Source organism: Entamoeba invadens, assembly GCF_000330505.1.
Source record: "Entamoeba invadens IP1 unplaced genomic scaffold scaff_1105074724957, whole genome shotgun sequence".
In the NCBI taxonomy this organism is placed as follows: Eukaryota; Evosea; order Mastigamoebida; family Endamoebidae; genus Entamoeba; species Entamoeba invadens.
Window position 1 is genome coordinate 59368 of NW_004191594.1, and position 14907 is coordinate 74274.

Here is a 14907-nt window from a genome sequence, read left to right on the forward strand (position 1 = left end):
ACAACAAGATCGAAGTCTTCACTTCAGTGTAATTGATGTGATTCGTTTGTGCTACCGCAGCATCTATAACAACTTGTGGGATCCCCGTTATGTTCGGCTTTTTCTTTCGCGACGTCGCGATACGGACAAGTTTCACTATTATATAATAAGCAGAATCTAACACTATAGACCCAAAGAAAGTTAAGATGTAACTAATGGCTTGAACCCCGGGGTGACTCTTCCCAAGGTCAAAGACTGTTAATCCACTACCTGTTATAGCAGAGACACAAGTAAAGAGGGCATCTATATAACTGACTTTACTGTCAAATAAGACACAGAAGAGTGCAAATAAGAAGCACACTGCTGTGAAGATCGAGAAGTGGATTATATAGTAATTCACAAAGTTGGGATAGATTGACAAGAGGAGTTTCCGAAAGATTGTACTTATACCATACGCATCTTTGGAATCATCACTCGGCTGATCTTCGTTTTTGTCATAATACTTGTCACTACAATCTGACATCTCTTTCTCTCGCCGACTCTCTTTTTGACGCTCTTTTTCAACTTTGACGGAATCTACAGGACGGATTCGTTTTTGCACAGTTGGTTCGGGGGCTGAACTCTCAGAATCTTCGTTTTGGGTTTGAGATTGAGAATCTGAACAAGTGACATATTCTTGAGAATCATCGTCAGTGTCTTTTTTGGATTTTTGACCATTCTTGGAATGTGTGGAACGAACTTGAGATGATGTTTGAGATTCAAGTTGGGAAGGGCGCTGACTGCTTGTGGTGGTTGGGGAGATCGTCTCATTTTGTGTGTGCGTCTTGTGAAGAGGAGATTCTTCGTTTTGTTGAGAACTGCTCTTTTCGCTCACACTCAAATTAAAAAGTGGGGGAACATGATCGTCAGCCATTAACTATGTCTTTGGTGTTTGTTTTTTATGCAAAAAAACTTTTTGGGAGTTTGGAGTCGAATTTAACACGGCATTGCTGTGTTTTATTTACCATTTTATGTAATTGTTACTTTAAGTATTAACCAACATATTAAAATGTCCAATCAAAGTGTTTTGATGATTATTGGTTGTGTTTTTGTCTTTACAATTTTTATTCACAAAAACAAGTGTTAATTATATAGATTTTGTATAGTTTTATTTATACTATTCTTTTTTCTTGAATGTATTTTAATATAACATTTTTTACTTCCAATAAAACAAGTCAATTAAGACTTAAGTAATAGGAAAAAAATTTAAAATTTCAATATAATGAATGGAAAAAAACAATAGGAAATAAAAAGTCGAAAATTGTTCAAGTAACTCATTATTTGTTTTTATTAACCATTTTTAAGTTATTTTGATGTCAAAAATTACCAAAAAAAATATTAAAAGCCATAACAATAAAAATATTTTTATGGTAAAAATATTGAAATGGCTTTTTATTGCGAAATTTTGGAAATTTTAATATTATTTTTGTCTACCTTTATTGGTGATTAATAAAAAAAATATTTGTTATTAGTTTTGTTATTAATTATTCGAAATATCCCGTTCTTTTTCTTTTAAAATTTAAATTGATAAATATTTTTTTATTATGTGAAACAATTACTATCTTTATAAAAAAATTATTATTGATAAAATTAAAATAATTAATTGTTTTATAATTATTAATTACCAAATGTTTGATTTTGCCAATTAAAAATGAATAGTTATTAGTTCAAAATGCACATTTTTTCAACCTTAAATACAAATAATATGTATTATAAAATATAATTTCCAAAATAATTTAATATAATACATTTTTAAAACAAAAAAATTTTTAAAAAATTTTAATTGACTTTCATTTTACAACTAATAATAATTTTTATTATAAATAATGAATAGCAAAAAAAAAAAATATAAAATTGTTTTTAACAATAGAAAAACATTTTGTTTAACATTTTTTAAATATGAACAAAAACAAAACTCAAAACAAAGAAATAAAATGTTGTTTTCTTTACTTATTCTTATTTGTGTAAAAGCGGGTCATCTTATGTCATCAGTGACTTACGGATACCTTACAGATATTGTAGAAAATCAGTGCTATCAAATCCCCGGGACTTTACAACCCTTCCGGGCGGTGCTTGACAAGGGTAATGTCGTTCTTAATTTATATAAAGAAAAGAACTGTACACATTACATAGCAAAAATTTTAGCCGTCAATTCAGGTCTCCCAGACTTCAATAGTTTTTTCTATACCGAACGACTTCCAAAGATCTCAGGAGCAAATTATAAGTTGAGTGCAGACCCAGAATACGGGGTTAACTGTTATTTCCTCAGCGACTGTGTTCCAAATTACAGAGACTCTGTGAGATTCAATGTTACTATTGAGGGAGATGTTGTAAAGCAGAATGTGTATACGTGGGACGATGAAGAATGTAAATCATCTCCAATCTCAACCAACACATACAACTGTTATGAAGTGACAGGAGGTCGTTATATGGACTGCTCAAGATACTTCACATACGACACGCCTCAGCATTAATCGTCTTTCTTCGATAAATATTCTTTTTTTCTATCCCCAAATTTTTCCTCGTTCAACCATTTTCAATCTCGTCAATATTTGATGAACATTGACAAAAACAACTCTTATTATAGTATATGTAAACCATAACTTACTATATAGAATTTACATTTGATCTTTTAAGTTGTTACAAGTTTCCGAGTGGACTTAATCCTTCGTCAATTTCTCCATACCCGGACGAGGGGTAAGGTGTGCTCTTTCCGTCCTTCTCGCCCTGGTTTTTGTTTTTCTTGATTTTTGTGATGTTTCGATAAGAAGGATCGCAAAAGAGAGTGAATGAGAGACAATTCAATCCCGAGATTTTGAGGACTGCGCCGGTATTTAAGAATTTGCCTTGGTAGAATGAAGCAGAGAAGACAGAGACGCATGGCATCTTCACTGTGAATCCGTCGACAAAGCAATGGCCTCGGACTAACATTTCGAAGCCATTCTTTTCCAAAAAGCCCATCAAAGCCTTCTTTCCAAATACAACGGAGATGCCGCGCTTTGTGTTTAATTCGAAGCCATTGACTTTTGGAGAGTAATCGCTCCACACCAAATCACAAAGAAGTCCACTCCACGGGATATCTGTCGGTCTGCTAATCCGTTGTAATTGACTGAACTCTTTGAGGTACGGCGACAACCCTCCGTGGACGCAGAAGATTTTGTTGTTGACAGACGCGGTGAACGGAAAGACGTTGAATGTCGAAACAAACGCATTCCACACTAGTAAGTCGCCGTATTTCAACAAACACTCGTTTTGAAACCCATAATAGCGATTGATCTGTGCACACTCGTGGTCGCCACGCAAGAGAAATATGTTGTCCGGGTGTTGGATTTTTAAGGCGTAAAGAAGTACTAACACTTCGACTCCATATTTCCCTCGATCAACGTAATCACCAAGAAATAAGTACGTCGTTGCGGGGGGTAAACCCTCTTCAATGAAGATCCGGAGGAGGTCGTTGAGTTGTCCATGGATATCACCAACTACGACTATTGGGCCATGGAGGAATAAATGTGTTGTCGTACTTAAAAGGAGGGTTCGAATGTGTTGGCATAAGAAGCTGTCAATTAAGCGTTTAATGAAATTTTTAATAAGTGTTCGTAGAAATATAATTTGTGCGTTGTTGTATTTGACCGACATTTGATGTAACGAGTTAAATTTCTATATGAAAAACAATCTGAATAATAATAAAAGCGCTAATTTATTTTTTATTAGTCTTGTGTTAAGACAATTGTTGAATGTTATAATTATAATGTTATAATAACAAACAAAATAGTAGAAGACGGAATTATTGAAGGCGACGTATAACGACTGTTAAATATGTCAACAATAAGTTTGTCAAGGTCTGGTACAAACGAGGTGATTGGTACCATTAGTTTTCCTCGTTGTGCCATGTATAGTATTTTAAACAAGATCAAGTTGTGTTAAAGGCTTCAAAATTTTTTAAGCTTTCCTTTGGTTCATTTAAAATACTGTTGCCGATTGTGATATTAAATCCCGTGTGTTGAGGAATTTTAATTCTATTTATTATATAAATATACAATTAAAATACTTCTTCATTGATTGTATTCTGTTTGGTTTCAACTTTTTCAATCTTCTCTCGTCTTCAATCACTCATCATGAATCGATTTCAAGAACCATCTTAATCCTCTGAGTTTTATTAGAATCGAAATATTTGTTCAAATAAAATTGCATTTTAATAATAATTTGTGCTCTTATAAAACATGTTTTGGTTATTTTGAATAGGTAATTTTTGTACTATTAATTATAATATTATTACTATTTGACAGTTAATCACAAAAATAATAATGATTTGGTTATGGTAAAATTATAGTTTATATTTGAATTTTTTTTTAATTCATAACTTTCTCCAAAAAAGTTGGCATCTTTTTTATTCCAAAATGTTTTCTGGACGTTAATATTATTAAAAACATTCAATTTTTTTTCAACATTTTTCTTTCGGTTATTTATTGTTTTTAATTTAGTATTTTTAACTATATTAAAATAATTATAATTTAAAAATTATAAGTTAAACTATTTTAACTATAGTTAAATATTTTTAAGAGTTTGATATTTTAATAAATTCCACATATTTTGACTAAACTAAAAACGATCATTCAAACCAAAACGAAAGATAATTACTCCATCAAAAAAATGAGACAAGAGATTACAAAACGCGGAAAGAAAGAGTATTCAAGGGTATTTATTGAGAAGAAAGCAAACAGTAAATCACCTTAGAATAATGCAGTTCAGTGACAACACCGTTTTCCATCAATATATTTCACAGTCCGCCGACCCATCCGACATTAAGTACCCATACGAACTGCTTCTTGCAATCCAAATGAACTTTGGCAAGAAAGTCCCACTTCAGTACATTGAGGACACGTTGCGCAAAAATGACAACGATCTCTTTTTGACTCTCAAAGATCTTAACGAGACATTAAGCACCGCACAGATCTTTCCAAACCAACAGACTGCTCGTGAAGAGTAATGTTTTCATTTCAAAATGAATATTCTATTTTTTGGTTTTAACTAATATTTTTACTATAAATATTTATTCTTTTAGTTATTTACTTAATTATAAAATTATAATTCGACTTAATATATTGTCTAGTTTTCAATCCATTTTCCAAATATCATTTCTAATAAAACTCTAATAAATAGCTAATTACCAATATAGTTTACTTTTCAAAAGACGGAAAGAATTATTTTTTGATAAGAATTTTTTTGAGTAGAAATACTAATTTAATTATAATTTGTTACTAATAAAAAAAGTATAATGAAAAAAGGAACTTTTCTACCAATATAATAAATAAATGAAAAAAATTTTAATGTCAAAAGCCCGAAACAACACATAAAAAACACACTGAGTAATTTCTCTTCAATTTTCTTCTAAAAAATCCAAACGACTTCTTTGTCACCAATTTTCAGATCTTCTGTATAAATACGAGATTATCACAATACACTAGATCCAAAGATGTCGAGCGAGCAACCCACACGTTGTTGGTGGAAAGAAGGAGTAGTCTACCAGATCTATTGTCGCAGTTTTAAGGACACCACAGGGAATGGATTTGGTGATTTAGATGGTATAATTTCGAAGATCCCGTATCTCCAAGATCTTGGGGTGACGATAGTGTGGCTGAATCCTATCTATGCAAGTCCCGATGCAGACAATGGATATGACATTTCCGATTATTATAGTATTTCGAGTAAGTTTGGTGATATGAAGAAGTTTGATGAGTTATTAAGTCGAATGCATTCTGCTGGTATTAAAGTAGTGATGGATTTAGTAGTGAATCATACGAGTAGTGAACATCCCTGGTTTAAAGCGAGTGTAACAGGGGAAGGGGATAAGAAGGATTATTACATATGGTCGAAAGAGACAAATGATTGGCGGACCTTCTTTAGTCAAAGTGCTTGGGAATACAATGCGACGCGACAGGAGTATTACCTTCATCTTTTTGCAAAAGGGCAGCCTGATTTAAATTGGGAGAACTCATCTGTCCGGAGTGATGTGTATAAGATGATGAATTGGTGGTTTGAGAAAGGGATTGATGGCTTCCGAATGGATGTCATTAACATGATCTCTAAAGTCATTCAATTTCCAACGGGTGGTGTTTTTTTGAATGGGCCGAAGATCCACGACTACCTTCAAGAGATGAATACCAAAGTCTTAAGTAAATATGATTGTTTTACTGTTGGAGAGATGCCTGGAGTAGACAGTCAGTTAGCTTCGTTATATACATCTCCGGAACGAAAAGAGTTACAGATGGTTTTTCAATTTGAACACGTGTCGATTGGATATCAACATGGAGACAAATGGGCGAAAGGGGAATGGAAGTTAACGGAGTTAAAGAAGTGTTTAATGAAGTGGCAAAGTGAGTTACATGGACGTGGATGGAATTCGTTGTATTTAAATAATCATGACCAACCAAGACAAGTCAGTCGATGGGGAGATGATCAGAAGTATCGAGTAGAAAGTGCTAAAATGTTGGCTACGATGCTTCACACCTTAGAGGGAACACCTTATATCTATCAAGGCGAAGAGATAGGAATGACTAATTTTAAAGTCGAGAGAATAGAAGACATCGATGACTGTGAAACACTTGGAAGGTGGGAAGAGATCCAAACTACTCATCAATTAACTTTGGAACAATTCTTAGAAAGAGCGTCGGAAGTCGGGAGAGATAATGCGAGAACTCCTATGCAATGGGATGAGACGGAAAACGCAGGATTTACTCATGGAAAGCCTTGGCTTCGAGTCAATCCAAATTACAAAGAAATTAATGTCAAAAAGGCTTTAGAAGACAAAGACTCGATTTTCTATTACTATCAAAAACTATTGAAATTAAGAAAAGAAAATAGTATAATGGTCTATGGAGTAACTCATTCAATTCTCGACGAAAACGAATCGATTTTCGCTTACACTCGGTCCTTCGAAGAAAAAACTTGGCTTATCATCTTAAATTTCTTCGGTCAAGAAACTCTCTTCGAAGCTCCAGAAAACCTCAATACTAAAAATCATAAACTCATCATTAGCAATTATCAAGTCGACAACGAAGAAGATATCCAGAAGTTTATTTTGAAACCTTATGAAGCAAGAGTCTACTCTTTATAAGCTAATGCTTCCTTTAACCATTTTTTTATGGTTAAAAATACTATTGGTATTATCAATAATAATATTATAAAGAAACTATTAATAAATACTATTAATAAACTATTAATAAACTATTAATAAACTATTAATAAATACTATTAATAAATACTATTAATAAACTATTAATAAACTACTTCAATTACACACCAACTTGTGGAACAACACTGAACTCTGCAAATGCAACCTTCTTACTTGTCAATACCAAACACTTCAAGTCAGTGTCCCAGGAACACACTAGTGCGCAGTCATTGAAGATATGAACAACGTTGAGTGATCCGTATAATAACATTTGTGAGAGGAGCCATCCCGGATAAAAAATGTTATTGATAGTCAAGTCGGCGATCTCCATGGTATGGATCAAATCATTTTCATTGAGCACAGAAGTGTTATTTAAAATGTTATTCAAGCTTTCTGAAGTGATTGCAAAGCCAGTCAACGTCTCCAAATATCTTAAAAGTAAAGTTAAAGGGCAAGATTTGAGTGGAGAGTTAATGACGTCGTCCAAAGATTGTAAAACAGAATTATATCGCTCAACGACTTGACTTTTGTATTGATTTAAAGATTCTTCAAGAGCGTTTTGTTGAGTAGATTCTGGGAACGAATAGTTTTGTGTCAAGGGGATGAATAGTTTTTGGAACTCATAACAATCTTCTTGTTTCGGCGTTAAAATTTTGGGAATAAAAAAAAAGGTATTTCTCTCAAGAGGAAGTGTTATAGAAAATGTTATTCCAACCTCAAGTGGAATCCGGTTTTGCTCGGGGAGTTCTTTTCGTGAAAGAAATGAGAAGTATGAGGTGTCAATAGATGATGGAAAAATAGTTTGGAGTTCTCTCGAGATGTCTTTGACAGGAAAATAGATCACATAGTCAACATCATTAAATAAATCAGTACAAGTCGCATCAAATCTCGTTTGTGATGAAACAATGCCAACATTAATACTTTTCTTTTGTGGCGGGTCTTGCTTTTGTGTGGATGGCGTTGTTGACTTGAATAAATTTTTCAAAAACGACATGGTTATTAAGTTTTTTTCACAGTGTTTTTAAACTCTTAAAATCAGTATTAATACAATAAATTTTAATTACTTAAATAAAGTAAAATTTTTAACTTCATTGTTCTATCAGTTAGTATTTGAAAGAGTTATAAAATAATTCATTGAATGAAGTGAAAAATTCAAAGTATTTTTATAATAAAAAATCAATCAAAAAATCAATTTTACTCAATCTTGACGATTTTACATTTATCATCAGAGAGTTCGCCCTCAAAAATGGGTGGGTTGTGGTGCAAATTCATCCCAACCACCTTAAATCTGACCAACACACCCTGTGCAACTTTTTTAATAAGTCTTTCTCGTATTTTCGAGTTAGATATAAACACGTTGAAAATGCCAAACACCAAAAGAGCAACGTGGTCGAAACTTTTCTGCGAAATAGACCCAACTTTATGTCAGAACACACAAAAAAACGCTTGTAACATTATATTATTAATTTTGTTAATAAACAATAGCACAAATAACAAACTGAGGTATGTGTTGAGAGTTGGGACAAACAAGACACAGTTGAGAACCAAAGGGATAGTGATAACACCTTCGTCGAACGAGATTTGGGACTTTGTGGGTGTTTCAAAACTATCGTAAGAGAGTAAAATTCCTTGAACACCACCATTGATATAAGAAGAAAGAAGATACGTATCCAAAGTGCTTTCGATTGTCCCGTTGATGTCGTTGAGGTGTTGTGGATAAAAAGAAATGAGGAAGGGAAGTTTGCACTCAACAAAAGGGGAAACCTCGGATTCTGGAGAGGCGCATAGGGCGTCCAAAAAGATTTTGTACTTTGACACAATGGACACGTTGCAATTTTCTCGTGTTTTCAAGCGTGTTGCGAATTTCTCGACTATTTCAGTTGTTGTTTCGTGACTTATGTGCTTCGCAGACATCCTTTTTTGCCTTTTTTCAGTTGTTTTTCGATATTCAAAAATCGAAATAAAAAATAGAAAAGGGTTTTCTATTTTAATGTAAAATGTTATTCAGTTTGTTATTTATTGAATTACAAAATATAATTGAGAGAAACTTGAAAAGTTCATGTCTGAAAAAGACTCAAACACAAACGATGACATCGCGAATGGCCCATACATAAAAAGCGACCCCCAACATCTGTCAACAAAATGGGAGGACAGAATAAACTTCTTATTTGAACATTATGCTGTGAAGGGCGTGGCAATGCTAACATTTTTCTTTTTCCTCAAAACAGCAATAAACGTTCTGATATACCACCTTTTTGAGCCTTTGAGAGGCTTGTTACTAATTTCCGTCTCACTGTTCGTATTTGTCCTTTCGCAGTACTCTTTTTATAAGTCGGTAACAACACCACCTGGCGACGGGTCGGACCCAAATCCTTCGTGTAGTGAAGACGAAAAGGAAAAAGCCAAAGAGCGAAGCATTTATGCTGTCGAAAACAACATGAAATGTGTTGATATGGGATATCCAGTTCGTTATTGTTATCATTGCGAGAAGTTCCGCAAAAGTCGAGCATATCACTGTTCCATCTGCCATCAATGTGTTGACGAAAAAGACCACCACTGTGTTTGGCTGGCGTGTTGTGTTGGAAAGAAAAACTTGAAATTCTTCGTTTTGTTTCTTTTCTACACTGCCCTTGCTTTGTTATGTAACACAGCTCTACTTGCGTGGTCCCTGTATTACGACATCGCTATTTACTTTTTCTTCTTGAGCCACAACCAAATCAACATATTCTTCTTCCTAAGCTTTGGCATTGACCTGACTTTACTCGTGTTTTCCCTCTGTTTTTTGCTGGCCTTAAGTTTGTTCGTTCTGCAATTGCAATCCAACATCTCATTTTTACTCATCTCATAATGCGCTAAAGTTTGATTCAATAAAACTATAATATATAATACAGTAAAAATAACAACTCAGGTGCTCTGCTGTATGGAACGATGGGACAGATAAGTGCAAACGAGACAGGGATGGAGGGTGTTGAAAAAGAGCGGTACGAACAGCTCGAAGCAAACAAGACGAAACTTCCTGAATTTACACCAAAAGGGTGGTTGCGTGTCAAAGAGGTTTTAGGGAGTGGGGTAGAGATGTTTTGGCCAATCGTTCGGGATCCAACGAAGAAGAGTGACTAATTGAAGTTTTTAAAAATCATTGTGGCGCTGTATCACAAAAAGAATTAAAATGCAGGTAAATAAATAGTACAATTTTTTTCGAAGAGCGCAAAGACAGGTGTGAACTTGGAAAGTGAGAGAAGTTCAGGAAAAAAAGATTTGTGTGATGAACAAGAAAAACTCATATAACGAGATGGAAGAGGAAGAGCAGCAAATTGTATATGTGAAAAACCTTGAAACAAAGGAAACCCTTTGTTTTACTATGAGTCTTAACACGCTAGTCACTGCGTTTAAGCCACAAGTTGCGTTGAGGTTTGGTCTTCCATTTGATCGACCGTTTTATTTAGTCCACAGAAATACATTTCTTGAGAGCAACTTGTCCCTTCACAAAAATGACGTTCGACCGAATGAATTGCTTTATATGTATTTCCCGGTTGTTCAACGAAGATCCGACGCATTTAATTTGTTCACGGAAACGTTACACAATACTCTAAGAATACCAAATGAAACGGAAATAGTGTTATATATGACTAACCCTTCAACAGGAGAAACAATTCGAATTCGTTCAACACCTCAAGTCGTACAACAAACCAATCAAACTAATCCAAACGACTCCCAAAATCTAACACAACAAAACACTCAACTGAATGGTCAAAACTCGATTCAACATGATCAACAACAAAATGTTCCAGATATAGAAACGATCCCTAATTTCTCTCCATTCTCGTTCTTCGAAGGATCACTCCCTCTAACTCAACAAACACAACAAATTGGCTCAAATGGATCAACTCAAAACATGAATGAAAACATTGAAGCGATCTCTCAGAATTTAAATACTCAAAACAATCAAAATACAAACAACACACTCCTTCAACAACAACTTAATAGGCAACATGAACAAAGAAATCAACTAATACCGCCAACACAAAATAATAATACCACACGAAGAACTCAACGGCTCCAAAACGGTGTAATGAGAATGCCACTCGGGTTGTTACCACAACGCCAACCAATTACGCAACCACAACGGCAACAACAGGTTATACAACAACACGAAGGATCGTCAACGAGTTCAATTTATACACCAACACAAAATGTTCCACCAAATCAAACTAATCAATTCCCAACAGATTTGTATCTGGAAGAGATCTTCATGAATATCCAACAACTACTTACAAACCAACAACATATCTTCGATACTCAGGAAAGCACACCAACACAACTACCTTTCAATTCTTCGATGAGAACTCAACAACCACGCGTGAGAGATCAACGGGACAACACACAAACATCATCACAACAACTCCCACAACAAGCAGAACAACAACAACCCATCACACAACTTCCTCAACAACTCCCACAACAAAATCCATTACAAAACTGGCTTCGTCCAGGGCAAACAGTCTCTGTACGCATCTTCGAGATGCCAACTGAATTTTTACAACTTCCGCCAGCGCCCCGAAATGTTGTCTCAAATGTTGTCCAACACGTCAACAGTGAGAGACAGGAAGTACACGCGGAACCGCATCAACCTGTGGATGTGGTGTCTCCTGATGTTCGAGAGTGTCGAGAGTTGTTATATGAGATGCTACAGATCTTAGTTGATGATGAAAAACGGGAAGAAGTGATCAAAAGGATAATCCGCTGGATGCAAGACGAGTTTCGAACGCCCGAAGAGATAGTTGGGAATATGATCAATTCGATAGCAAAGTACTTGAAAGAAGTCTTAGAAGACTCGAAGTTTGACAAGAAGGTTGATTTGATGCGGGATGTGTTGAACACGATCTACAACAATTTGTACGACTACTGTACCGAGCACTTTGGGGACGTCGACGCCTTTGCCAATTTCTTCCGCAAGACGATGTACGACATCATTGAGTTAAACAAGACGCATAACATCGAAGAAGTCTTTGATTTGATTCATCGATGCATCAGGCGGATCATAACGGAGGGGCAACCGGCCAACAAGATTGGGGAGGAGAATCCCTCGTCGATTGAACTTGAAGAGCGCTTTTTATTAGGGGTGAGAAGGTGCCATGATACTTATCAGTTGTGATGTGTATAATTGATAATTGTTTAAGGGGTTAAATGTGAAGAGGAAGTACCGACAAAGACACAATGGATTCAATTGAAACTACACGAAATAGGGTTTCACTCGTTCATAGAATTGATCGAAAATCGGGTCGTACTTCTTGAATAAGTCGTTATCTTTTTTATTCTTAAGTGGACAGTCGATGGTTGCGTGGGAAAGTTCGCCACAAATTGCACACTTCACGCCGGAGTCATACGCTTCTTCGACTTCATAGACTTTGTCTTCTCGAAAAGTTCCGTTGTACTTTGCTAAAGCGCGGAGTTGTGTTTGTTTGATCAAGTTAATTGCGTTGGAAGAGCCATAGATCAAATTCATAATCTTGTCGTACGCCATGTCTAAGGACTCTTGTGTGTCGGCAGTGATTAAGACATGGGACTCTTCATTCTCATCGTCACCAGGTAAATTGGACAACTTCCCCATCTTCTTCGGATCTTTTCCGCGGATACAAATACGAGCACCCGTTTGCTTCTCAAGCTCTTTCTGATTATTCCCACGCGGCCCTATGATAAGACCAATAAAGTTGGTGTCGGGTTTGTCTTTGGGGAAAAAGACCTTTCGGTGGCGTTTGCCACTGGGTTTGGCAAGTTCGGCGGGGATCCGAAACTCGGGGTAGATCTCAATTGCTCGATCCACGACGTACAACCGTTCCGTCTTTAATTTCTCGTCACGCCGCATCTCACGGGTTATCACCTGTTGGTTCTGATCGTATTGTTTTGGTGGAGACGGTGAGCGATCCCGACCTGTATCGAGTCCAAGACGATGTGCTCCAATGGCGTATTGTAATTCCTCATATCGAATTCTGACCGCCAACGCGTCCCAATACTTCTCGTCTAAATCGGGAGGGATGTGGGAGGGAATGTTTGGAAGAATGTCTTGAAGTTTTTTATCCCATCGAGAGACACGTTTTGTATGAATAGGTGGTCCTCCCGGGTGTGTGAATCGGTCTTTGTAAGTTGTAGTGTTGTCTTCTACGAGTTCCATTAAACTTCTTTTTTTAGTTTCTTTTTAAAATAAGAATAGAATAATTTATAGTAAATTGAATTACTACAAATTTATTATCATTATTGGAGTAATTGTTGGTACTATAAAATTATAATAAAAAGTATTAAATATATAAAAAAAGGGAAAGAATAAACTATTAATATTTTAATTAAAAAAACAACTAAAGAATTAGTGGTATACACTCTCAAGCTGATTTACAAAGTCATCCATCCTCACAACTCCCTTCTCGTCTATTCCCATATACGAAAAGATATTCGTGACTTCACTGTCAGTCAATTTGTCCCCCATCGTCGTGAGTATTCGACGCAACTCACTTGCACTGAAAAGTCCTTTAGCTTTTTGGTCGATGATCGTTACTGCACTTTTGACCTCCTCTATCTTAAAAGAGTCTTCTTTCAGCTTTTTAAGGCAGACTTGGAACATCTCATAATTGATTCCTCGGAGTTTAGAAATCGTGTTGTACTGCTCCGTTATAACACTCGTCTCATTTACAACTCCTAACACTCTCACTAACATAGTAAACTCGTTCAATGTCAAATACCCGTCACCGTCGCAATCAAATAAGTCAAACGATTTTTGAAGACTTGGCTCTTCCATTGAATTTGTTTGTGTCTTTCTAAAATTTTCAAGTTGTTGTTTGAATAACAATTTAATAACAAATTTAATTAAAATCGACTTTTTTGTTTGAAAAGTTATTATTATTTTTTTAATAAATAGAACTAGATTATACTATATATGATAGATTAGAATATATACTAAAATAATAATAAAAATATAAATTAAATAACAAATCACGAGGAAATTGAATTCATTTTGTTCTTTTAAACAGTTTGGCAAAAAGATATTCAGAAACTATAAATAAATTATAAATAAACTAAAAATAAACTATATATATTTACTGAGTTATTCCACCCTCAAAAAATACCGACAGAAGTTGTTCCATTAATGGTTTAAGTTATCCCAAATTGAAATGAAATTCCCTCGAGAGGAACATAGAAAAAAGAACTCAAAATAGTAAAATCAAATGGCAGATTCTCAAAACCCAAATCCGTTCGATGACGGCTACACAACACCCGAACCACAAGACAAGTCCTTGCCGTGTAGTATTACAATTCTTGCAATACTTTCAACGGCCTTAGGGTTTGTTGGCCCAATCATTATATTCTTTTTGGAGAAGAAGAATCAATACATAAGACTTGTGGCTTGCCACAGTGCCTTATGGCATTTCATTTTAGATCTCTTACTCATTATCATCGCACTCTTCCTCTTCTTCGATCACTGGTTCACCTACACACTTTTCGCCATTTACTTGCTCCTTTTCATTCTTTTCTCTATCTTCCTCATCGTTATGGCCTATTTCAGAGTCGAGTCCGGTGAAGCTTTCCTTATCCCGGGAATATCAATCATCGTTAAATATCTCGAAAACAATTTCTAATTCATTCGACAATGTGATTAGTTTTGAAAATGTTAAAAAGTATTTCTTTCTAATCGCACACTCATCATATATTATTATAATTGTTTTTTA

General features: G+C 35.1%; 11 protein-coding genes across 11 annotated transcripts; 5 read left to right on the plus strand and 6 right to left on the minus strand.

Annotated features, from left to right (window-relative positions):
* Positions 1 to 73: 73 nt before the first annotated feature.
* EIN_374230 (sodium transporter, putative) lies at positions 74 to 892 on the minus strand (the record flags this gene model as incomplete). Its single annotated transcript, XM_004182706.1, has 1 exon — positions 74 to 892. A coding segment is annotated over one exon (819 nt), but the record flags the coding sequence as incomplete, so codon positions are not given.
* A 1060-nt stretch (positions 893 to 1952) lies between these two features.
* On the plus strand, positions 1953 to 2492 carry EIN_374240 (hypothetical protein; the record flags this gene model as incomplete). The annotated part of the gene is made up of 1 exon (XM_004182707.1): positions 1953 to 2492. The coding sequence occupies one exon, from the start codon at positions 1953 to 1955 to the stop codon at positions 2490 to 2492; it is 540 nt and encodes a 179-aa protein (XP_004182755.1).
* A 166-nt stretch (positions 2493 to 2658) lies between these two features.
* EIN_374250 (serine/threonine protein phosphatase PPQ, putative) lies at positions 2659 to 3654 on the minus strand (the record flags this gene model as incomplete). The annotated part of the gene is made up of 1 exon (XM_004182708.1): positions 2659 to 3654. The coding sequence occupies one exon, from the start codon at positions 3652 to 3654 to the stop codon at positions 2659 to 2661; it is 996 nt and encodes a 331-aa protein (XP_004182756.1).
* A 1837-nt stretch (positions 3655 to 5491) lies between these two features.
* Positions 5492 to 7132, plus strand: EIN_374260 (trehalose-6-phosphate hydrolase, putative; the record flags this gene model as incomplete). The annotated part of the gene is made up of 1 exon (XM_004182709.1): positions 5492 to 7132. The coding sequence occupies one exon, from the start codon at positions 5492 to 5494 to the stop codon at positions 7130 to 7132; it is 1641 nt and encodes a 546-aa protein (XP_004182757.1).
* A 178-nt stretch (positions 7133 to 7310) lies between these two features.
* Positions 7311 to 8183, minus strand: EIN_374270 (hypothetical protein; the record flags this gene model as incomplete). The annotated part of the gene is made up of 1 exon (XM_004182710.1): positions 7311 to 8183. The coding sequence occupies one exon, from the start codon at positions 8181 to 8183 to the stop codon at positions 7311 to 7313; it is 873 nt and encodes a 290-aa protein (XP_004182758.1).
* A 200-nt stretch (positions 8184 to 8383) lies between these two features.
* EIN_374280 (hypothetical protein) lies at positions 8384 to 9103 on the minus strand (the record flags this gene model as incomplete). Its single annotated transcript, XM_004182711.1, has 2 exons — positions 8384 to 8607; positions 8689 to 9103. The coding sequence occupies 2 exons, from the start codon at positions 9101 to 9103 to the stop codon at positions 8384 to 8386; spliced, it is 639 nt and encodes a 212-aa protein (XP_004182759.1).
* A 145-nt stretch (positions 9104 to 9248) lies between these two features.
* Positions 9249 to 10309, plus strand: EIN_374290 (palmitoyltransferase PFA3, putative; the record flags this gene model as incomplete). The annotated part of the gene is made up of 2 exons (XM_004182712.1): positions 9249 to 9984; positions 10098 to 10309. 2 exons carry the CDS (start codon positions 9249 to 9251, stop codon positions 10307 to 10309), a joined length of 948 nt encoding a protein of 315 aa, XP_004182760.1.
* A 172-nt stretch (positions 10310 to 10481) lies between these two features.
* On the plus strand, positions 10482 to 12344 carry EIN_374300 (hypothetical protein; the record flags this gene model as incomplete). The annotated part of the gene is made up of 1 exon (XM_004182713.1): positions 10482 to 12344. One exon carries the CDS (start codon positions 10482 to 10484, stop codon positions 12342 to 12344), a length of 1863 nt encoding a protein of 620 aa, XP_004182761.1.
* Positions 12345 to 12422: 78 nt separating this feature from the next.
* Positions 12423 to 13361, minus strand: EIN_374310 (branchpoint-bridging protein, putative; the record flags this gene model as incomplete). The annotated part of the gene is made up of 1 exon (XM_004182714.1): positions 12423 to 13361. The coding sequence occupies one exon, from the start codon at positions 13359 to 13361 to the stop codon at positions 12423 to 12425; it is 939 nt and encodes a 312-aa protein (XP_004182762.1).
* Positions 13362 to 13550: 189 nt separating this feature from the next.
* On the minus strand, positions 13551 to 13979 carry EIN_374320 (calmodulin, putative; the record flags this gene model as incomplete). The annotated part of the gene is made up of 1 exon (XM_004182715.1): positions 13551 to 13979. The coding sequence occupies one exon, from the start codon at positions 13977 to 13979 to the stop codon at positions 13551 to 13553; it is 429 nt and encodes a 142-aa protein (XP_004182763.1).
* Positions 13980 to 14406: 427 nt separating this feature from the next.
* Positions 14407 to 14817, plus strand: EIN_374330 (hypothetical protein; the record flags this gene model as incomplete). Its single annotated transcript, XM_004182716.1, has 1 exon — positions 14407 to 14817. One exon carries the CDS (start codon positions 14407 to 14409, stop codon positions 14815 to 14817), a length of 411 nt encoding a protein of 136 aa, XP_004182764.1.
* Between the last annotated feature and the right edge of the window lie 90 nt (positions 14818 to 14907).